At 39.6% G+C, this 24129-nt stretch overlaps 1 protein-coding gene across 2 annotated transcripts in view; it reads left to right on the forward strand.

The window, feature by feature from the left end:
* Positions 1–24129, forward strand: part of COMMD10 (COMM domain containing 10) — an 87206-nt gene that overhangs the window by 49322 nt on the left and 13755 nt on the right. The window contains exons 6-7 of one of the 2 annotated variants that reach the window (XR_006416276.1): positions 17384–17443; positions 20209–20330. Coding sequence is in view for 1 of the 2 variants with exons in the window: in XM_044446209.1 (XP_044302144.1) it covers positions 17384–17443; positions 20209–20247 (99 nt within the window). In the remaining variant the exon portion in view is untranslated. Of the gene's footprint in view, positions 1–17383; positions 17444–20208; positions 20737–24129 lie in introns of those variants that run through there. The other variant, XM_044446209.1, reaches the window with a different exon arrangement.

Here is a 24129-nt window from a genome sequence, read left to right on the forward strand (position 1 = left end):
ACATATACCTCAAAGTATAATCACAGTTAATTTGAAATAATCCTGGCTTATACAAAGTGGTTAGTATCTGAAGAAGATTCAGGCTGACATGCTGGAGAAGATTCTGTCCCACAGTCCCTTGTTTTTTTAGAAGATACCCTCTTCTTATTAAAAGTCCTTGCTAATAGCCTGATTATTATTAATATATGCTGTCTGTTACTGATCCACTTTGTTTTAAGTGTGTGTTAAATATTAAGTGCCATAAATTTAAGAGGCATAGTTTTAAAAAATACAGTTTAAAATAGTCTATGTCTTCATACATTTTAATAGAGTTTACAGAAGAAGGTCTCTACATGTTGCCAAGAGCGAGATGGTAAATGTATTGCATTAAGTGCCAGTCCTCTTATTGTCGTGTAGAGGATTTACCAGTCTGGTCACTAAATTAATTTTCTTCAAACGGACAGATGGGCTTGCTGATTGACTCAATTTTTGGATGAGAAGAAAAAGGATTCAAATGAGGTGGTGGCTTCTTTAAAACATCCAAATTTGCTTTTCTAAAGGGAGGCTTTGTGCAACGGTACAGTAGTAAGAAGTGTACTCTTCCCCCAAACTTCCTTATAAGTATTGCTGATAAAAGGTGGATTGAGTTTTGTGCTGTATGTAAGGTTGTCCAAAGCTGAAACAAACTCAAATTGCTTTGGATCTATTTTTTAAAAAAATAACCTGTGGATTCTGTAGTAGACTGACATCTTTCAAGTCATGTAGGTTGCAAGAATTTTTTAAAACTTTTTGAAATTGTATTTAAATATAGTATGAAATTTAGTGGGGCCTATATGCATGCATGTTATATATGTCTCTGATCTCACCCTGTTGTGTAGCTCTAAGAAGAATATGTAAAGTATTGTGTATCCAGAAAAGTTTCATGAATTACAGTGGACATTTTTGGATACTTTTTCATTGAGGAAAAGACCATCACTGAATAGACAATGAAACACATTGTCAGAAAATAATATATGAAACACACATGGAACAAAGGAAAGAAAATCCATACATTTCTCATTTTTAAATATATAAATATATTTCTTTTTTTATAAGAATGTACTTTGTGGCTCATGTACAATACTGGCAAAACAGTATTGATTCCTATTTGAAACACAACTTTAAACTATGAAAATTTCACCTTACTATCATGGCAGCTGCCACTTATTTTCTCTTCGGCTCTTTCAGCAACACAATTGATTTTTGGCTAGGAGATGAAAAAGAAAAAATCATGCACAAGCTATAGTGCTAAAAATGAATGTGACTATATAGTTAAAAACATTCAGAGGGTCATCTTTCATTGTGATAAGATTCCTTTGGCTCTCCCCCCCTTCTTTCCAAGTCTTTGGCATTTGCCTTTTTAATACTTACTTTGTTTTGGTAAGAGCTGTTTAAACAAATCTGACCATCTGACTTTGTGACCCTGACCATCTCACTCTTACAACTATTACAAGACTTGATGGGAAGCTCAAGGTTAGACAAGGTTAGACAATCGGAAGCTCAGCGTTTCATTTTCTTCCCTCTTGTCCACTTCCCTCTGGGAGGTTGGAACATGGCAGTTGGTGATGTTGCACCTTGTTTCTGCATTTCCCTGCACTCACTGCAAGAGTTCAGGTATGCTTTATTCCCTCCTGAGATTTGAGAGTGGAGAGACTGTCCATTCAGCCCTTCGGGGGCTCTGTCAAGTACCCTCCTGCTGAACCACGTTCCAGTATTGTGGCCATATCTGCCACATCAGCATGGTACTATTGCGCCATCTGCTTCCTTTGAGCAGTGGGAGGAGAAAGTATGGTGGTCTGGCCCCTGTTGTGAGCCTGCTACAGGCAGAGAAAATCACCAGGTGGCAGCTAAAGGTGCCAGCTATTTATCTTCTCCCTTCAAAATCCATTGAGAAGAGCCCATGCCCTAACTAAACTATGTTGTGGGGATATGAAGCTGGATAGGAGAAGAAATTATTTGTTTTCATTCTGTAAGGTGTGTGTGCGGGGAATTTGGAGCTCAGCAAGAGTATCTTCTACTGCTAATAGGCAGGTCAGACCTAGAACACATGAACAATCCTCTCCTAGGAGGAGATGTAGTGTGAGCATGACATTTGGCCCTACCTACTGATTGAGAAGGAGAGACATTGCAGAGAATGAACCCCATGCCCTCCAGGAGTCCTGGAATACAAGATTCATACTGAGAAATTCTGTTTGTCAGGGCATCTAGGTGTTTATAGTCGCTTGTGTGTAGTATTTGATAAACTAATTTGGGGAGCTCTTTGTCACTTAAAAAGTTCTGGATATCTGAAAGAGTGCCTCCTCCCCTTTGAGCTTGCCCATAATTTGCAGCCTTCATAAGGTGTTCCTGTCATATGTCACACCACCAAGAGATGCTAGGTTGGTGAGTATGTGAGAAAGGGCCTTTTCTGTTGCAGCACCCTGACTGTTTTCCTTTTCATGTCATATATTTCATTGCTCTACTGCCCAATAGCCAAAGCCCTTTTCACAGCTCACAAAAATTATCAGCCCCAAATTGCAACATAATATTACATCTTTAATAAACATTTAAAAACAATTTTAAATGGGTCAAAACAGTTGGAATAAAATACTGGATTGTGGTAAAAACAGTGGACATCATAATTATTTATTTATTTAGAAAATTTCTATGCCGCCCCATTCGCTGAAGCCTCAGGGCGGCTCACAAATATATCAATTAAAATATTATACAATGAAAATATAAAACAAGTTAACAATATAAAATAAGTCGCCCTGGCCGAAGAATAAAATAAATAGTATTAACAGTTAAAATGATGTTTGAATAAAAAGGTCTTCGCCTGGCACCAAAAAACAAATAACGACAGCACCAGGCGGACCTCTCTGGGGAGTGTATTCCATAGATTGGGTGCCGCCGCAGAGAAAGCCCTCCTCCGAGTACCTACCCTCCTAATTTCTTTCACGGAGGGTTTCTGGAGAAGGGCCTCTCCCACAGATCTCAGGGGGCGGGTGGGCATATACATGGCATTTACATCCCACATTTTTTTTCCTCTTGTGAGGAGCTCAAGGTGGTTTATGTAGCTCTATTTTATCCTCACAACAGCAACTCTGTGAGGTTGGTTAGGCTCAGAGTTTTTGAGTGGCCCAGTGCACTTCGTGGCCAAGTGAGGAATAGAACCTGGATCTTCCAGCTTGATGGAACACTCCAACCACCACACCATATCGGCTCTCTTGCCTTTATCTTGCTTTTTTATCTTGAAATGTGTAGTAACAACTGCCAGTATTGTTTTGTCTTGTTCTAAGGAATGCTTTGATTCTGTTTTTATTGTCTTTTTTATTGTCTTACTGTGCTGCTGTGCTGTAGCTGCTTTAAAATACATCAGTTAGAGGGCCCTGATGGGTAGAATGTATTTATTTTAATTAATAAATAAGTGCATCTAACTGGATTGTGCTTTCAATTCTCTGGATGCAGAAGTCTTTTTTGCTTTTTCCATTCTTCTGCATTTTATTCTAGAGGGTAATTATTAGAACAATCAGCATCACTCCCATGATAGGCTTTTTGATTCCCTCTGCAGACTTAATAGCACACCTGCTCATTAGTGTTTTTTGACTTCTAAGGTTTCCAGTAGTTCTCTTACCTAACAGCAGCCACCTGTATGTCATCCTCAGTTATTTACTGAAAAATAATCTGAGGCAGTTTCACTTATTCTACAGTACCATTTTTCATCTTGGAGTCAGGACATTTTTTAAAAAGTTGCTTTTGATGCTTAACCTTACATGAAGCTACATAGAGATCATTAAGAAGTTAAGGTTGATTTTTATATAGCAGTCTGTGCTTTTGTATTGGCTTTGTTTACAAGGATTTTCTTTGGGGCTATTGTTCAACTTCACAAGAATGACTGACAGCTGGAGTAGAGTCTCTGAAATCGATACCTGGAAAAATGCTTAGTCATTGGATGGTGACCCATTTATTTTTCATTTGCAATTAATTGAGACTTCAATATTAATGGTTGGATCTAGAGCTGTGAGGAGCAGTACTCTGTGAAGTGGATGAATCTCTATGTAGAAGGAGTGAGAAGAGTGTGAGGGATTTCCTCCACTCTCCCTACAATATATCACTGTGACTCTGACAATCTGCTCTGGCTGGTTAGCTGTCTGACCAGATCAAGGTGTGAGGTGCCACTCCTAATGAGAAGATAGAATTAGCAAATATACCACCCCACTTCCTTGTCCAACAGGAGGGCTCCACTGAATCCCAGTTCTCTCTGTCGGCAGATGGAACCCTTCAGTTCATGGAGGATTGAGTCCATATTCTTCAGTCCCAAACATATGGCATGATAGTTATGAAGACAATCCATCTTCTGAGGTGTAATGACATTACTTGCTGTGGAGCCACTGTAGCAAAGGACTACTTCATTCAGTTGCTGCTTATGGGTTTTTGGAAGTATCTGGTTGGCAGCTGTGGGAAACAAATGGTTAGCTAAGATAAACCTTTGGTATAATTAAGCAGGAATCTTTGTGTTCTTTTTACTGATTGCAGCAGAGCCTTCTTTCAGATAAGTCTGTCAAATATTGGCCTGGATTAATATGTAGTATCTCATCATGAGCTCTTTCAAGTCCTTCCTCAGAGTTCATTCTGCTATTGGCTTGAAATCTTAATTTTGAAAACTACATTTCACCATAGTAACTAGGTTCTCCAACATAAATAACCCTCCCTGAAAACATGCTAGATAGCTTTTAAATTATCATGAGCTAGGTCCCCTTCATACATTCAAAGCTACAGTTCTTGCATAACATTCTTTATTGACCAAAGTATTTTCCAAAAGCACAAACAGAATGAATCTCTGCATGAGCATAGAATGGTTCCTTGAACCCAGTCTATTATTTACTTTTAGGAACTCTCCTTATGAGTATGTTTGGGCCACATCCTTTTGGGAGGAGCCTTTTGGAAATGAGCACACCTCCTATTTGCACACTGATCCTTTAATTTGGCTGCCTTATTCTGCTGAAGTCATATCATAGAGTGGAGAGCTGTAAGCGCCTGCTGGATCCCTGAGGCTGCCAGAGCACTTTGGGAGTCTGGCCTTGGAATAAGCACCTCCACTTCTTTCATCTCAGTGTCTGAAATTGGCCCATGTCCCAAGGCCTCCTCCTGCTCTTCTTCCTCCTTTGTGTTCCAATCAGAAGTCCTTGGGAATGGGCACCAAGATCAACTCCCAATACAAATTGCCACTGTACACATACATCACTAATGTTCTGAACTTGGTTTTATTTAAGTGCACTCAAAAAAAATCACATGTGTTAGAAATAACATGGGAACACTTTTTGAAGTGTGCAACCTTCAGAATGAATTCTCAAGGCTGCTACGGAAAGATTGACAAAATTTCTATTAGGAATATTATGTAGAAGTTCACTTAATTGGAAATTCAGTCTTTGAGACAGGAACCTATAAAATATGGAAAGACTTGAATTAGACTCCAGACTAGGGGTTGGGAAAGTGTAGGCCACCAGATACAATTGAAGTGAAACTCCCATCATTCCTTACCATTGGCTCTTCTGGCCAGGGCAGATGGGAATTATAGTCTATCAACATCTGGAAGGACACATATTCCACATCCCTGCTCCAGACAAAAGAGAAGTATAGTTCATCCTCATTGACAGTCATGTGCAGGGGGCATTCATAACATTGACGTCCAATATTTAGAGAAGATGAGAGCTGTTGAATTAGGTTTACATTATTGTGGATCAGCATGGAAGAAATGTTGGAGAATGTACAGTGGATTGGATTAGATGGGAGCTTGGAGTTAATAGGGTTTAGTCATAGAAAATTGCTGACAGATTTCTTTTTATAGTCTTGAAGAAGAAAGCAAGAATCCCAAGGCCAAATATTCAATAAGGTATTCAATATGAATTCACATTAAAGCAGTCATAGCTGCATAGTTCAGAGCCCAGGGATATAGATGTAATTTCTTCTAATTAGATAAACAACCAATGTCTTAAATACTTTTAAATTGGTGTGACTGGCTGCTTCTCCTGAGTTTGGCAAATCTGAAACTTTTTTTCCCTTAGAGCCTCTAGTGGTCTCTAAGTAAGTTTTCAGCATCTTCTTATTTATTTGATATGTACCCTGCCTTTTGAAAACGTCACTCAAGAGAGCTTTTGTTGATGATGTAAAACAAAAACCGTTGTTAAAGATAATATGCCTAATCTAAGAAATGGGGTTCTTTGTATACATTCCTTTGAGCTTTTAAATATGGTGACATTATTCTGCGTACATGGAATACTTTTCAGTTAGGTAACTGTAATACTGATTAGTTTACCTAAATCTGACAGTGATTACTACCTAAAGATTATATTTGTTTAACATAAACTGGTTCCATACTTCTATGTTGACTGTAAACTGTATTTTCATGTAAGGTACACTGATATACCAGCAATGAGCAGATGCAAATGATCATGGGGCCTTGCCACTGCCTCCTCCACCCAGGTACAGGGGGCAAGTTTGAATTGCTGAAGAGGCACTGCCAGATCTGAGCCTTAAAATGGGCTCCTTGTTGCCTCGGTTCCTGAGGTTGGTGGATGAAGAGGAAGGGTATGGAGTGCAGGTGGGACTCCTCCTGGTATTACCTCTGCTTCAGGTGGGATATCACATGGTCAGTGGTCCTTGGTTGTGTTCATTATGCAGGCTACTCACCTGTGCTAGGAACTGCTGCAGGATCCTGTTCTTCTTCAGAGGAGGTAGCCTTGTTGGTTCTGAAGTCTAAGTTCTGGTGAGTTCTGACACAGGGCTTAGCGTAATATTTCATATTTTGTCATTGCAGATTCTAACTTTGTTGGTTTCAGCTGATTTCCAATGTTATCACAACAGTTTGAATTTTAATTCAAGGGACAGTTGCTGTCATAGAAGGCTTAGAGAACATAACAGTCAGGAACGAAGGGAATGGAATGGAATGGAAGTACTCTTGGAAGGGGCCTTTAAAGCCATTGAGTCCAACCTTCTGCTCCACTTCCACATGCAGTCACCCATCTCAAGGTGACTCAAGATGCTGGCTCATTGTAAAACCACTTGTTTGTTTCACTTAAACAAGATCCCACAGAAAGTCACCCTCTCCAATATGCATCATTTTATATTTACTTGCCACATTTACCATTTGCACATTATCTGAGTTTGAAGTTCTTAGAGTTCATTTCAATTTCTTCTTTGGTTTAACTACTCTAAATAATTTGGTGTAATTGCAAACATGATCTGCTTACTCGTAATTTCAGATCTTTTAGAAGAAGTTAAAAACCACCAGTCTGAGTACAGGCTCTGTTCTTTATACCCCTCCATTGTAAGAATCAACTATTTCTGCTTCCTGCTTTCTGTTCTTTAATCAGTTATTGATCCATAAGAGGACTTCCCCTCTTATTCCATAAGAACTAAGCTTGCTCAGGAATCTTTGATGATGGACTTAATCCAAAATGCTTTGGAAGTCTAAGTCAATCATATCTACTAGACTACCCCTTACATATGTTTAATGATACTCTTAAATAACTCTAATGGTTTGGTGAGGAAATACTTTTGTGGAATCCATGTTCATACTGCCTCAGTGGGACTTAACTTTCTATGTGCTTTGTTTTGATACCCATCAATAAAAACACCAGCCAGAACTTTTCATTTTATCGCTGTCAGTGTGCTGGGTGTGACTCCTTTTGAATAGTTAAGACATAATGTTTCTGTTGATTTTCATCTATGCTTGCTCTATGTTCTGCTTTTACAAAACAGGATGTGCATTGATTTTGATATTGCCTTGCCATTCTTAGGTCCTCCAAGCTCATGTTTGTGTTCCATGGGGCACTGCAATTTTCTAAGGCAGGATTGGCTTTTGTTCCACTGAGGTGCATTCATAGCTATTTCTCTGAGGGTGAAATATCCAGTAAAAGATCTGGGGTTTTGCTGAAGATTTTAAAACCAACAAGGAGAAGCAATAGGAGGAAGAGGGAACACATTTGAGGTATACTTAAATGAACCTGAAGCTGAAAGGGTATGTACGCTTTCTGTCCCCATGCAGGTACATAAACATGTACATTTATTTTGGGTAGGGTGAGGAAAATCCCAGGTAGCTAGAAATTTGATAGCAGTGCAAGGCCATGTTTATTTCTACATTCTTCCCTATTCTTCCCCATTTGGCAAACTAGCAGATTCCAAGTTTTCTGCAATAATCTGAAGAGTGAATAGACAGACTTCTTCCTTGGCATTTAAGTCTAGAGTGATAGCAACATCGCTGAAAAGTATTAACTTACATTTCTTATTGCTTTCCCTCTTGTGCTGTAAATTACTTCATTACTCCAGAGTTTAGGCAGTAATGTAATTTAAAAGACAAAGTGGTATGTTGATTCATTCCTGTGATTAAAATATTACTGCTCCAGACAAATGGATCTTGACTGAAGAAAGCAGGGCTTGTTTTTTGCCCTCTCCTCCCTCCCTCCCTCTCTCTCAAATCTTTAGCTAATATAATGTGATTAAGGTGTATGTTCTTGTAGCTGATACTGTGTGCCTGGATAGGAAAACAAAAGTTCAGGTTTTAATCTGTAACTTAATTTCCGGAATAACATAATGCATAATTGAAAGAGTTGTTGCAATAGAATCTCTTTTTTAATTTAATCAATGGTTTTCAGCTGATACTAAAAAGTCCTTTTAGAGTGCAATGCCAAGATTTAATGATTTTCAAAATCCGCTCTAAGATATATATTGCATTTGATATCCATGGCTTTTTCCTAGTGAGCTTTTAAATTATGGGGGCATAGCTGCACACAGAGACACTTTTTTATGCAGTAGTTAATGAATTCTCAGTTCTGACTGGCAGATAGTTGGTAACCTAATTAGTTCAATGTGTCTTGTTTAAGAATGGGAAAAAGCAGAAACTTCGTGCCACATAACGTATTGGTCCTGAAGGAAAACAACTCTTGACTGGTCCAAATTTGCCCTTGGCAATTTTTTTTTACCTAGTAAAGGGTAAGGAAGTCCAGAAAATACTCACATTCTCTAGTCATGTTTACACAGCATTTCATCTAGAAATACTGAAAACCAATGGGTTTAAAAATAAAGCCATGTATAAAAGCATTACTGGAGTATTTTCATTGTGCTCAAACCAAATCTGATAAATCTTCACAACCTCTGTTCATCTGTTCCTGTTACATACAGTATGATCAAGGAACAGGGACCAGTGTTGACAGTAGAATACACCAAGTTGCATTGTCACAGATTCCCTGGACACCTGTTTCTCTTCCATTGTCCATCTGGAAAAGCCACTTTGCTCCCATGATTTCTCTGCCTCTTTCCCATTTATTCATCTGACTTATATCTCATTTTTCTACCAAAAATTGTATTGAAGCCTGCTGTTAGTTAGACCAAGATCAAAGCAAAAACTCAATTAAAACAACCATAAGGACAAACAAATGAAACACAAAAGTAAAACAATACAAGAAAACACCACTAAGTTACCTCCCCTCTCCAACAACAGACCAGCATACATGCCAAAGGCATGTCTGGATAAAAATACATTTGCTTGTTACAGAAAGAATCTCAGTGGGGCAGCCTGATTCTCCCCATGCCTCCATTTCTCTTCAAAACCATGACCTTTGGAGAAATCAACAGCAATATGTGCAACAGCCAAATGGAGTTGGTAGGTCACGCAAATACCACCTCTGTCTGGGCATGAGTGAGCTGCAAACCTGACAGCTCCATATGCAGGAAATCATGTGAGCAAAACTATAACATGTGAAGTAGATCGAGTGTTGCTGCATCAGCAAGACGTTTTGAACATCACTGCCAGTGAAGAGGTAGACTACTTTGATAGCATGGCATCACAGTGGAACTGTTTGCATGATACAACAATCCACCATGGATTATTTAAGACATGGCGAGGCTTGGTGTATCTGCAGCTTCTATTTTGAATGCACGATCCCTATTTGTGGGTTCTCATGCCATGTGATCTAGGCAAATGTGTGTTATGCAAGGATTAACCAGCCTATGGTCTGTTTTAGGTCTGTTGTTTACTATTTGCATAATCCAGGCTTGCCAGGTTCACACAATATACAACCCTCAAGTAGGCTGAATAATCAGTCTGGTATCTACTGCCATGATTGGTTAAATAACTTCTGATAAGCCATGGAATATCATCTGAATTCAGTCAGTTTGTCTTGGTGTGTTTTTATGGACAAGATTAGTACTCTTGGGAGATATAGTGAATTAATGTCATCAAGTTATAGTTCTAATAAACTACATGGACTATAAAATCCAAAGGGAAGTTTACGAAACCATGAACATGTATCATTACGGGGTTAAGTCAGGGATCAGCAACCTTTGGGGCAAGTTACGAAGGCCAAGTGGCTGGGCATGCTGCAGAGAAAGGCATTGGTACCCACCCTGTTCATTCGATAAGAATTTATCTGAGTCCTATTATTTAGAGGCATTAATAGGAAGTGTATATGGCAGCTGATAGAAGCCCTTGCTTTGCTTTTAAATTATCTGGGCTGCCAGTAAGAAAATGACTCAGTTAAAAAGAAGAGAAAGGTGGTGGTAATAGAGCACCTTGGCTCATAATTCTCAAATGTATTAAGAGATCAAACATCAATTTCCTCAGTTTTTGCAGTACCAGTGTAAAGCCAAGTTTTTGTGCAAGTATAGAATTAGTGTTTAGCTTGTCTATTTTCCCCAAGTCTTACTACTTATAGTGTTTGCAGAGTTATGTATGTGCTTCCTTATGGAAATTCTTTTAATATATGTGATGATAGCTCTCCTCATCCACTATTTTCCCTGAAATAAACTTCTAAAAAAAGAGGCTGAAAGCCTTTCCGCCTGTAAATCTTTGTGCTAATTAGAAACCTCAGGAGTGTAGGAAGAAAAATGTTGGCATCACCAGAATAGAAGAATCAAGGTCAAGTTAACAGAGTTCCTGAAGAAGGAAGGTGGGATATAAATATAAGACAAGTAAGTAGAAAGCCCCCTTGGGAAGAGTTTCCATATTTCTGACTAAGCTGTTAATGTCTAAGAGCTGGAGGAAAAAAAATAAAGAAAAATATATTTTAAAGCATTGTGATCCATGCAGCCATGTGAAATCAGTGCTTAATATTATAATTTTCCAAGTGTTCACCCAAGAATTTTCTAATTGCTGACCCCATTCCAAACTGAAATACAATACATACAGTTGTACAAAATGTATTTTAAATATGCCAGTGTTCATATATGTTCCCCAGATAAAAAGGAAAAGGAGATATAAAAACAATGAGGCACAGATTGTTTTGTGCCCAAATGAACTATGTAATCTAAATTGATAGTAGACTGAGCTAAAAAGATGGATGCTGAAGTGTCAGCTTGTCTTGAGTTGTAGTCAGCTGGAATGATACTAGGTTATTTGTTATCAAGACCATTCTCTCTAAACAGTCCAAATTGATAAAAATGAATAAGAAACAGTGTGAATCTTGACCAACGATGAGAAAATCCCATAAAAATATTTTTAAATGTAAAGCAGATTTCCTTATCAGTAATTTATTTATTTATTTATTTATATTGTGATTTATATCCTGCCTTTTTCCTACAAAGGGCTCAAGGCAGCTTACATTGTCTTTCCTCCTCCATCTTATCCCCACAACAACCCTGTGAGGTAGGTTGGGCTGAGAGTCTGTGACTGGCCCAAAGTCACCCAGTTGTCAAGGTATTTTTATAATTTAAAAATTAATGAGTTTTAATAAATGTGCTCAAACATACATGGAGGGCTTTCTTCTGTAACTTTTGATAAATGAAACTGCTCAGTTTTTGGCAATTTAGTAGCAGCACTTACCTGTGCCAAATTTTAATCAACAGTTAAACAAATTGGCTAAGGTTTGTTTATTTAGCATTACAAGTGAATTTCCACTAATATTTTCCGATATGTGTATGTTTGCTTTTTTGAATGGTTTGTTAGCAGTGATTCAGATTGCAGGTAATAAATGAGGAAGTTGCAACATTTAAGATGTTATTTGGAAATGGACTCTCCCCCCTCCCGCCACTGCTTTTCTTCCCTGAAGCTGCTTGTTGACATTCTTGGTTTAGGAGTTGACATAAACTTTTACAGATCTTTTGCCTTTCTTTTCACTGTATTATGTTCTTTATAGAAAGGATCAGCAGGAATCATGGCAAAAAGAAACCCTTTTCCAGTATTTCTGTTTTTTATTCACTGAACCATTCCCAGCATTGCTTTCTTCCTTCTATCAGAGTTAAGACTAGCCTCTCATACAAATTACTGGTCTTTTATACATTTCCTTAAATTACTAGAAAGGGTCCTTTTTCTACAGAAGGGAAGAGGAGGCAGTGTAGACATGCTGGCCCCAGTGATTTTATGGCTGTTAATATCCTCTTTAAAGGATCTTCATTGTTTGCTCATTCCAAGGGTTGAATGTACGGTCCCCACTTCCTAAAAAACGTTAGACTTGTGGTAGCCCATGAAACTTCTGTTTTAATTCCTTGTCTGAAACCACACATACATATAAAGCACATCTTAATCCTTCAGTGAAAGAAGCTACATATTAGCAGTGCAGTCTTCCACTCACATATTTTGTTTATGCATCATTATTCTTATAAATGCCACTTTGAGTTGAAAATGTAACCTATATTATTGCATTTATTTATATCCCACTTTTTTTTCTTTTTGCAAGGAGCCCAAGACAAGACATAGTCCTCCTCTCCATTTTATCTATAACAACAATCTTAGAAGTTAGGTTAAACTGAGGGCCAGTGACTGGCTCTAAGTAACCTGGTCAGCTTCGTGGCTGAGTGGAGACCAGAATGCAGACACTCTTAACCATTTTACCACACTGGCTCTCCAGTGTGCATATCTTACAGGAATAAAGACTGTGTGATTGAGTATTTTAGGCAAACAAAGGTTTTCATTACTACTTTTTCCTTCTGTGTGACAGGGCAGGTCCAAGAACACACACACATATACAAATGTAATCATCTGCCACTATCTAGCTTTTTTAAGCAGCTTAAATGTCGCATGATTAATATCTAGTGACATGACCTTAGTATGCTTGTGTGGGCAGGGTGTAAACTTATAGACTTGAAATTCATAAATGCAATTAAATCTGATTAAAGAAATCAAAACTTACATGGCACTGAACAATAAAACTGAAGAAGAAATCAAACTAAAAATGGAAAAAGATGAATAGCGAAGTAGCAACTTACACGCCTACCCTAAGGGGTCATCTGACCAGGATGTACTCCTATATCTTTGCATAGCCCATTTATAGATATACAGGCAGTTTCTCAGAACATCAAGTCATAGAAGAGGAGGAGAGCAACCCATGATATAGAGTATATAATAAGAGGTGATTTTAAAAACAACTAAGTCCTCCTTGAATCTCCAGCTCAACCTTTTAATATGTGAACCACGTTTCACTGACCAGGTTCAGACAGTGATGCATGGTGCCTATGGGGGTCAGGTTGGTTATCTCTCATAGAACCCTCACTTGCCAAGTGCACATGAAATGACAACACCAAGTGGGGGCTGCATAATCAAAATTGGGGCCACATGTGCCCTGCACATGTCTAAATAACCCACACCAGGTTGTCATTCATGCAAACAGTGCCAGTGACCTGGTTTGGAGTGCACAACAGCCAATTGTTTGTTATTTAATCCTCAGAGCTCTGAGGCCCTTGTTATCTTGCATTTTAAATATGCAAGCCTCAGCTAGGGATTGCTGTGGCTTGTGTCATTTGAATCTCAGTAGTCAGAGTTATTTGAGGTTTAAACAATTCTCACATAACCCGCCATCTGTTTAGAGTTATACAAAGATGGTTTAACCTCCCCCACACCTAGGTTTGGATAGCAGAACAAGTCATGACAATCTCTGGCCAGTGCTTGCATATTCATAATGGCAACCAGCAGAAAGTACAGCTCCTTGTGGGAAATTTGCTGACAGAGTGGTATTGACAAGCCCACATTTCTTTAACCATAGACATTCACACTCCTTACCCGATGCAATAATAAAATGTTTGAATTACGGAGGCAAGTATATCCAAATCTAGAGAAACAAGAAAAAATAAACAATTATTGGCACATAATGCAATTGTATCTAAGAAAAAGGAGCAGCATTCTGTTTAGCACTCTGAAAAGAACTAAAGCACTTCTAGTCTACTCCAGACATATGTACTGTTCACTTTTATTGATACTGTGGAAATACCACGTAAGCTTATTTAAAATGGCATGAGCCCACAGTTGAATAAACAATTCCTTTAATCTTGGGGGTATTTTCAGCCCTGCTAAAATCCAATACTTTATCCTTTAGAAACTTTTCCATTCAGGTAAGTCAATGAAGGATAGGGTCTAATGACAGTTTTAACCTTTAATTGGTGGAATCCAGGATCTACATCCATCAACAGAACTCCATACCCTCACCTCATAGAAAGCAGAGAGTAGGAATAATTGCTAGTTTCTCCTAATAGAAAGATGTGAACAAAAGCATCCCACAGAGACTTGTACTGGGCTCAGTACTATTAATTTATTTAATATCCCACCTTTTTCTTTTTTGGAAAGAACTCAAAGCAGGTTACATAATACTCCTGCTGCTCTCAATCTTACCTCCACATCAATCCTGTGAGGTAGGTTGGGCTGAGAGTTTGTGTCTGGCCCAAGGTTGCCTCCATGGCTGAGCAGGGACTAGAACCCAGATCAACTGAGTCCCTGTCCCACCTCTTAACCACTACACTACTCTGGATTTCTCTCTTTTCAGCTTTTTAGCTTGTTACTGAATGATCTGGAAATAGGATTGAGCAGTGAGGTGAAAAGGGATATTGATGTCAGGGTAGTTAAAACAAAATGGATTGTGAAGAGTGCCAAAAGCATGTCTGCAAACTGCAAAAATGGACATTGAAGTGGTAAATGGGGTTCAGTGTGAGCAAGTGTAAACTGGCAAACTGGGGAAAAAATCCCTACTTATATACACTGATGAAGTGGTAGTTGGTGACCAAGAAAGAGATCTTTGGGTTTTGGTGGACAGCTCAGGGAAAATGTTAATCCACTGTGTGGCTGCTGTGAAAAAGGGAAATTCCATGTTAGGCATAATTAGGAAAGCGACTGAAAATAAAACTTGCAATGGAGGAATGTAAATATGCTGGGAGTACATTCAGAATGTTGTGCATGGTTCTGGTCATCACTTCTGAAAGACGGATATTGGGAAAATGGCAGAGAAGAGCAACTAAAGTGATCAAGGGGATAGAGCTACTCCCTATAAGGAGAGGAATCTGGGATTATTCAGTTTAGTGGGAAAAACAAGGTGAGTAAGGGATGACAAGATAGAGGTGTTCAAAATTATGCATGGTGTGAAGACATTTCATCCCATGAACCTGCTTGGTGGGAGATAGAGGGCAGATAAAGGGAAATACTTTTTCACAGAGCACGTAGTTAAACTGTGGAATTGACTTCTGGCCCTCAGTACAGAATGTACAAAACCAATTTTGATGGTTTTAAAAGAGGTTGGACAAGTCGAGCATAAAGCTATTGATAGCTACTAGTCATTTAGCAGAGTCCCATTTTAGTAAACTAAAGGGACTGTTGTGAAGAACAAATGGGGAAGTTTGCCCAGTTGCGTGTGCCTAAACCTGGATCCAAACTTCTGTTTTTACCTGAAAGTAAATAACACTCTAGAAAGTGAAAAACACTCTGTTCGTGGGAGATTTGCATCAATGTCAGTACAGTCTGAATGGGGCTTTAGTATAGACTGGCACCTCCTTTTATGTCACAATTAGATGTTGTGCTTTGTCCTTTCAAAAATGTTCCTACCCCCCATAGCATTGTATCAAGAAGAAACACTTTTTTGACAGATCCATTTAAAACAACAAATCATGATCTTCCCAACTGTGTCAATTTTCTGCAGAGGTAGTAGTTAAAGCCAGTGTGGTATACAGAGGACAAGGTTTGGGGAAGGCTGTAGAAAATAGATCTGGACTGAGGCAGGATCTGGACTGAGGCAGGGAGAAGTTGTATGGTGCATATTGGATGGTTGTGGACACATGATTGCCTCTTGGCCTAATCCACCTGTCAGAGTTGTTGCAAAAATAAAATAGGTCAGCCCTATAAAATAGGTCCCCCAGTTCTTTGGGCAGGACACAAGTATGATAGAGATTAGTGCTTTGTAACTAGGAGCAAATGCGTAAGTACTACCCATGACAAATCATACTTGAAACAGGCTTCATCAAGACAAGTAGGCCATTAGCTGGATTATGAATTTGAAAAAAGTAATTCAAAACAAAGTATTTTAACTCTCCCTGTCAGGACTAGGACCTGCCTAGCCCTGCAAGTGCCAACCAGGAAGGCTTTGCAGGCACTTGCAGGAAACAACTGAGGCCCTGGAAACCAACATAAAAGGCCTTTCTGCAGCATTGCTCTCTGCCACAGCAAACGCAAGTTGTCTCTGTGACTCTCTTACAGTTTGGCCTTCTGCATCACTACTCCTTGAACCTTGTTCCTGCCTTGCTCCTGTTTGATCCTGCATGTTCCAGTCTGCTGCTCCTGTGTATTCCTGCCTTGCTTGGTTAGTCCCTGCCTTGTTCCAGTTTGTCCCTGCCATGTTCTAGCCCATTGTCTGTCCTGGTGGCTTCCCTCCTCTACTTTTACTGCTTCCCTGGCATTTGCTGTGCTCTCTCTCTCTTGCACTATGTTAGACTGCTTCCTGCCTCGTTTCTAATGCTGGACCATTGACCACACTGCCAGCCTCTAGTCCTACCAAACTGTGGAACCCAGTGTTGCACCAGCACCCTGGTCCTGGCATCCTGCTTGCCTTCATCAGCTGCCTACATCCCAGTCCTCTCACTCCAAGTAACCACCACTGCTTTACTCACCATGCCTTTCATCAATTTTTATTTTGCTTTTAATATTTAAGCACTGCTTTGAAGCAGTTGTACAGTTAACTCGACCTGAATGACTCTGTAAATGACTGCAGCAAACAGCATGCTACGATCATAACCGTTAGATTAATTTGAGGTATTAGGTCTGTGCTGGTGTACCACTTTAATGGCTACGTGAGTTCAGTCACATACACTGCCTCCAGTGTCTCATTATAACATTTACTAGCTCCCAGAAGGAATGCTGAGAAATTTGAAATACCTTGTGTTTTAGATTTGCTTTTTAAAAAGATAATGATATAGTTTTCTTACTTAGCAAGGACGTGCTACATTTTCCTTCTTTAGGGGAACCAAAGAAACTGTTAACATGTTTACTATGAACAACAGGTGTTTGGTGGAATGTTCTTGCTCTCCTATGTCCCTACTGTGCAGGGAACCATCTTAGATTATGTAGTAGTGTCATGTTATCTCTAATATTCTTCATAAACCACCATGCTTATGAACTTCTTGGCCATCTTCTCTTTTGCAGAACATGGAGAAAGTATTTGTGGAATTCAGTCATGAAGAACTGTTTGAGTTCTATAACAAGGTATGTATTAGCATTTTTAATGAGATTCTAACATTCTGATAACCTTTCTTTTGCTCTTAATACGTCTTTATTACAAATCCTTTGGTTTCTAGTTGTTATTTCTTTGAGTTCTCCTTCTAAACATGTAATAGCTTTATCCCCCAAAGCACTGCCTCTCTGAGTTATGTCTCATATAAAGCACTAACTGAATACAGGTTTTGCACTTGCTGTTTAAAGTGACTTTGAACAAGGTGATGTAGTATGCCTTGCCCCTGAAGCTCTAAAGTCACAAAAGGACAAAAAACTTTCTAAAAAGTCAGGAAGGCATATCATTATTTGTGCATATACAAATGATAAGGTCATTCAGTCCTAGTTAACACGTGCAGTATATCACAGAAGTGAATACACCCCCTCACATTTTGTAAATATTTTATTATATCTTTTCATGTGACAACCCTGAAGAAATGACATTTTGCTACAATGTAAAGTAGTGAGTATACAGCTTGTATAACAGTGTAAATTTGCTGTCCCCTCAAAATAACTCAGCACACAGCCATTAATGTCTAAACTGCTGGCAACAAAAGTGAGTACACCTCTAAGTGAAACTGTCCAAATTGGGCATCATTAGCCATTTTCACTCCCTGGTGTCATGTGACTCATTAGTGTTATAAGGTCTCAGGTGTGAATGGGGAGCTGGTGTGTTAAATTTGGTGTTACCGCTCTCACTCATACTGGTCACTGGAAGTTCAACATGGCACCTCATGGCAAAGAACTCTCTGAGGATCTGAAAAAAAGAATTGTTGCTCTACATAAAGATGGCCTTGGCTATAAGAAGATTGCCAAGACACTGAAACTGAGCTGCAGCATGGTGATCATGACCATACAGCGGTTTAACAGGACAGGTTCCACTCAGAACAGGCCTCGCCATGGTTGACCAAAGAAGTTGAGTGCAGGTGCTCAGTGTCATATCCAGAGGTTGGCTTTGGCAAATAGAGATATGAGTGCTGCTGTCGAGGTGCTACTCAACATGTAAACAACCCACACGTTCATGAGCAATAAAACTAAAGCCCTTTATTGCTACTTATCTTCAAGATTTACAACTCTACAGATAAGCTCTACTGTTGGTGTCTTTGCAGTGCAGATGCTAACCCTTTAGTGGCGTCTCTCCCCAAGCCCACGTGGGACTAGCTTTCCTGGCCCCGCCTTTCTTCTCTCCGACGTAACAAGGCTTGTCTTTGTTCCCACCTCCTCAGAGTTCTGCAATTGGTTGCTAGGGAAAAGTCTATCACGCCCCCTTCGTCTTCTGTGTCATGCTCAGGAAGTTCAGCGTCAGTAGTGGGAGGGACAGTCTGCTCTAACTCTTTCTGAGCAGAACTCGTAGTGCCTTTTCCCTTGGGGCTCTCTTGCTTTGATGTGGGCTCTGGTGTTTGCTCAATGGGCGTGGAGTCAGGGTGAGGTACAGCTGTCTGCTCAGCCACCCCCAAGCTAAGTTGTGGGGTTGGCATTTGGGTACAGGGTCCCAAGCACAAGACCTCCTCGTGAGGTGATGCCTCTGTTGGGGCATCAGGCACGACAGCTGCCAGCATTGCTGCAGAGGTTGAAGGGGTGGTGGGTCAGCCTGTCAGTGCTCAGACCATACGCCACACACTGCATCAAATTGGTCTGCAGGGCTGTCATCCCAGAAGGAAGCCTCTTCTAAAGATGATGCACAAGAAAGCCTGCAAACAGTTTGCTGAAGACTAAGGACATGGATTAGTGGAACCATGTCCTGTGGTCTGATGAGACCAAGATAAACTTATTTGGTTCAGATGGTGTCAAGCATGTGTGGCGACAACCAGGTGAGGAGTACAAAGACAAGTGTGTCTTGCCGACAGTCAAGCATGGTGGTGGAAGTGTCATGGTCTGGGGCTGCATGAGTGCTGCCGGAACTGGGGAGCTACAGTTCATTGAGGGAACCATGAATGCCAACATGTACTGTGACATACTGAAGCAGAGCATGATCCCCTCCCTTCGGAGACTGGGCTGCAGGGCAGTATTCCAACATGATAACGAACCTAAACACACCTCCAAGATGACCACTGCCTTGCTAAAGAAGCTGAGGGTAAAAGTGACGGACTAGCCAAGCATGTCTCCAGACCTAAACCCTATCTAGCATCTGTGGGGCATCCTGAAACGGAAGGTGGAGGAGCGCAAGGTCTCTAACATCCACCAGCTCCGTGATGTCGTCATGAAGGAGTGGAAGAGAATTCCAGTGGCAACCTGAGAAGCTCTGGTGAACTCCATGCCCAAGAGGATTAAGGCAGTGCTGGAAAATAATGGTGGCCACACAAAATATTGACACTTTGGGCCCAATTTGGACTGTTTCACTTAGGGGTGTACTCACTTTTGTTGCCAGCAGTTTAGACATTAATGGCTGTGTGCTGAGTTATTTTGAGGGGACAGCAAATTCACACTGTTATACAAGCTGTATACTCACTACTTTACATTGTAGCAAAGTGACATTTCTTCAGGGTTGTCACATGAAAAGATATAATAAAATATTTACAAAATATGAGGGGGTGTGCTCACTTCTGTGATATACTGTATAGATATATATTGCAGATTTGTAGCTGTTAGTATATTAATCAGTAGACAACTTGTTTCTTGAATTTCTGACTCCTGTGAATTTCATTAAAAATCAAATTGATGCCTAGTGTTAACATATTTAATCTGCATAGTTTGATTATTATTTCTCTTCTGTGTTCCCGTTTCTAAATGTCTTGTGCTAATGCTTTTTTGTTAAATAGTTGGAGACTATACAAACTCAGCTGGATTCTCTTACGTGATACTGTGTGAAGACTACTTTATCACATTCCAGCCGCTTCAATACTGAAGATAGATTGGCTGACAGTATTTGCTGAAATACTCAGTAGGTTGCTGCCACTAAGTGACTTATCTATCCTTTGGCCACTAACATTAGCCAAATGAAATCATTGTTTAAAAACTGAAACTATAATTGATGTCTTCATCTTTTCAGAGACCATGGTCTTCAAGTTTTCCTTGAGGGGAATTGTGAGAAATACACTATATTGTTTTGTGGTTATTGGAATTATTTTGAAGTCTGTTTGAGATATTTTGTTTTTGTTTTACATAGAAGATGGGAATGTACATAATGTCAGGGAACCAGAAATGAAATATGTATCACCATTATTAAAAGATATTTTGTTTATTAAATAGTAGAAAAGGTTAAAGAAATGGACCATGGGTAAACATTGACCCCGATTTCTATATCTTACTGGTAACAAACAAACAAATAAATATATTGCTTTTTTGGACTTTTTCATTAAGCTTTATTCTTAATAACTAGCATTCATTTCAGGGGCTTCAGCTGCAAAAGATAGCAGCATCTGCTTGGTTTGGATTCTTTTTGTGGTTTTAAAGAGCTTTTTAGGATAGATTTGCTCACACATAAGAGTGTAAAGAGGTGTTCTCAATAGACCATAACCAATAAGTCCAGTTACTGACTTTATCAGGTTATCATCTCTTTACACCAGAAATTAATATTATTGATATTAATATTAACCCTAATATTATGGCCTTCCATAGAAATTAGAGGAGTAGGAATGATAATGATACAGCACGGTACTCCTAAAGCATATTAAATGAAGATCAAATGGAAAGTGGAGGGCATAAACATACGGGGTTGCTCGAATATTGAATGTGAAAACCTTTGCAATATAGGCAAGAAACCCGTGGGTTGAATGCATTTATTTCTAAAATATTTAATTGGATGGTTTAATGATTGTTTGCATTTTAAATCATGGACAGATATATTTGCTTTTTTACTAGCTTTCAATAGGTTCCCAGTTTAGATTCAGAGAACATCAGTTATAAAGTTAGTAGACGTGATCTCAGAGTTAGTGTGAAGCCCTGAAAATCTGTGGTAGAGCATGCTATTAATCCAGGTGTGCATAGTGTGGGGGTGGCATGTTTTGGCCTACAATACCCATCATCTCTCAATATTGGCTATGCTGTGGTAGGGCTGATGGGAGTTATAGGCCAAAATACCTGGAAGGCCATTATGCCTGCCTTAGTATAATAGTTAAATTCATGTTTACTCTGGTATACCTTAGGTGACTCTTATAGCACAATCATGTGCATACTTTGTTTTTTGTTTGTTATGTTTAGTCGCTAAGTTGTTTCTGACCCCTCATGACCCCATGAACAACATTCCTCCAGGCTCTCCTGTCCTCCACCATTTCTTGGAGTCCACCCAGATCCACACCGACCACCCCAGTGACCCCATCTAGCCACCTCAACCTCTGCCATCCCCTTCTCCTTTTGCTTTTAATCATTCTAAGCATTAGGGTCTTCTCCAGTGAGTCCTTCCTTTTCATTAGGTGGCCAAAGTATTTGAGTTTCATCTTCAGTATCAGACTTTCTAAAGAACAATCAGGTTGATTTCCTTTAAGATTGATTTGGTTTCTTTGCAGTCCAAGGGACTCTCAGGAGTTTTCTCCAGCATCACAATCCAAAGGTGTCAGTTCTTTGATGCTCCTTATGATCCTTATGATCCAACTCTCACAGCCATACATTGCAACTCAGAAAACCATAGCTTGGCCTATACAAACTTTTGTTGGCAGGGTCATGTCTCTGATTTTAGTATGCTGTCTAGATTTGCCATAGCTTTCCTCCCAAGGAGCAAGTGTCTTTTAATTTCTTGGCTGCAGTCACCTTCTGCAGTGCTCTTGGAGCCCAGGAAAATAAAATCTGTCACTACTTCCATTTCTTCCCCATCTATTTACCCAAAGATGAAAAATGTTTTGAAAGGACACCATTTTGGTAGTGTGGATAACATCCAAAGAGTCACTACACAGAGTCTGAATGCCATCCCACTTGAAGACTTCCAGGGATGCTATGAAGAATGGAAAAATTGCTGGGAACATTGTGTAGGCTCACAAGCTGCATACTTTGAAGGAGACAATATTCAATTGTAAAATTTTTCAATAAAATAATTCTTAAAATATTCTCATTACTTTCAGGACTCACCTATATATAAAATGCATGATGTGCACACATATTTAGGCGTCAGTGACTGTATTAGTATGGCTTACTGAACCATGGAATCACATTCAAATGGAATCACTAAGGGGAAAATCTAATTTTAACTCTGATTCTTGAATTTGAACTTCCATTTGCATCCAAATGCCAGGTTCTTTAGATACTTCACACCTTGGGAAGTCTGAAAGAAGATAATTTGATAAGAGATCCATGCAGATTTCAGTCCTTTCTATCCTTTTAGGGAAATGTTAGGAATATTAATGCATTAATATATTAAAGTGGATCAAAGTGGTTCCATAGTAGGGAGACAGTGGATTTGACTAAAACACTGGTGGCAAACCTATTGCATGTGTACCACAGCGGGCATGCAGAGCCCCCTCTCTTGGCACGCAAGACAAGTCGCCTCAGCATCGCCCCAGCAGCCAAGCATTGGATAACAGTGCACATAGGGGCCATGCGCATACTCAGAAAGGAGTAGCGGCGCCAGGAAATGACCTCACAAGCCGCGACTCATTACCTGCAACTCGTCCAAGCTTTTGCATGGATTGTTAGTGCGCTGCCAAGAAATATATATATATATATATATATATATATATATATATATATATAAATAAAAGCTTGGACAGGGTACGAGTAGTTCTTTCTAAAAACCTCAGTATTCAGGTTTTATTGCAGTGATGGCACTTTGCAGTACGTACGTGAGTTTTGGATTGCAGTTTAGGCACTCAGTATCTAAAAGGTTGACTATCACTGGGTTAGGCTTAGAAAAACGAGATGTCAAGGCATGATTTTGATGGTTGGAATGTGTTTAGAATGGGCAGAAATGATGAGCTGTGTCGGAAGAGCTGGTCAAAGAACACTTCTTCAAAATTGCCTTCTTTTCAATGGAAAATAACCTCTATTTTAGGGTTAGGGGTTTGTACCAGGATAGGGTTAGGGTTAGGAAAACGAGGTGTCTGTGCAGGATTTTAATGGTTGGAATGTGCTTAGAATGGGTAGAAATGATGAGCTGTGTCGGAAAAGCTGTTCAAGGAACACTTTTACAAAATTGCCCCCTTTTCAATGGAAAATTACCTCTATATTCAGGTTAGGGGTTTGTAGCAGGGTATGGTTAGGGTTACGAAAACGAGGTGTCCTGGCATGAATGTTACGGTTGGAATGTGTTTGCAGTGGGTAGAAATGATGAGCTGTGTCAGAAAAGCTGGTCAAGGAACACCTTTACATAATTGCCCCCTTTTCAATGGAAAATTACCTCTATTTTAGGGTTAGGGGTTTGTACCAGGGTAGGGTTAGGCTTAGGAAAACGAGGTGTCTGGGCATGATTTTAATGGTTGGAATGTGCTTAGAATGGGTAGAAATGATGAGCTGTGCCGTAAAATCCACTCAAGGAAAGCATTTTCAAAATTGCCCCCTTGTCAATGGAAAATTACCTCTATGTTAGGGTTAGGGGATTGTACCAGGTTAGGGTCAGGGTTGGAAAAACGAGGTGTCCTGTCATGATTTTGATTGTTGGAATGTGTTTGGAATGGTTGGAAATGATGAGGTGTGCAATGAAATCTACTCAAGGAAAGAATTTTCAAAATCACCCCATTTTCAATGGAAAATTACCTCTCTATTCGGGTTAGGGGTTTTTACCAGGGTAAGGTTAGGGTTAGGAAAATTAGATG

This window comes from Varanus komodoensis, unplaced genomic scaffold (genome assembly GCF_004798865.1).
Source record: "Varanus komodoensis strain SLA01 unplaced genomic scaffold, ASM479886v1 scaffold5, whole genome shotgun sequence".
Lineage (NCBI taxonomy): Eukaryota > Metazoa > Chordata > Lepidosauria > Squamata > Varanidae > Varanus > Varanus komodoensis.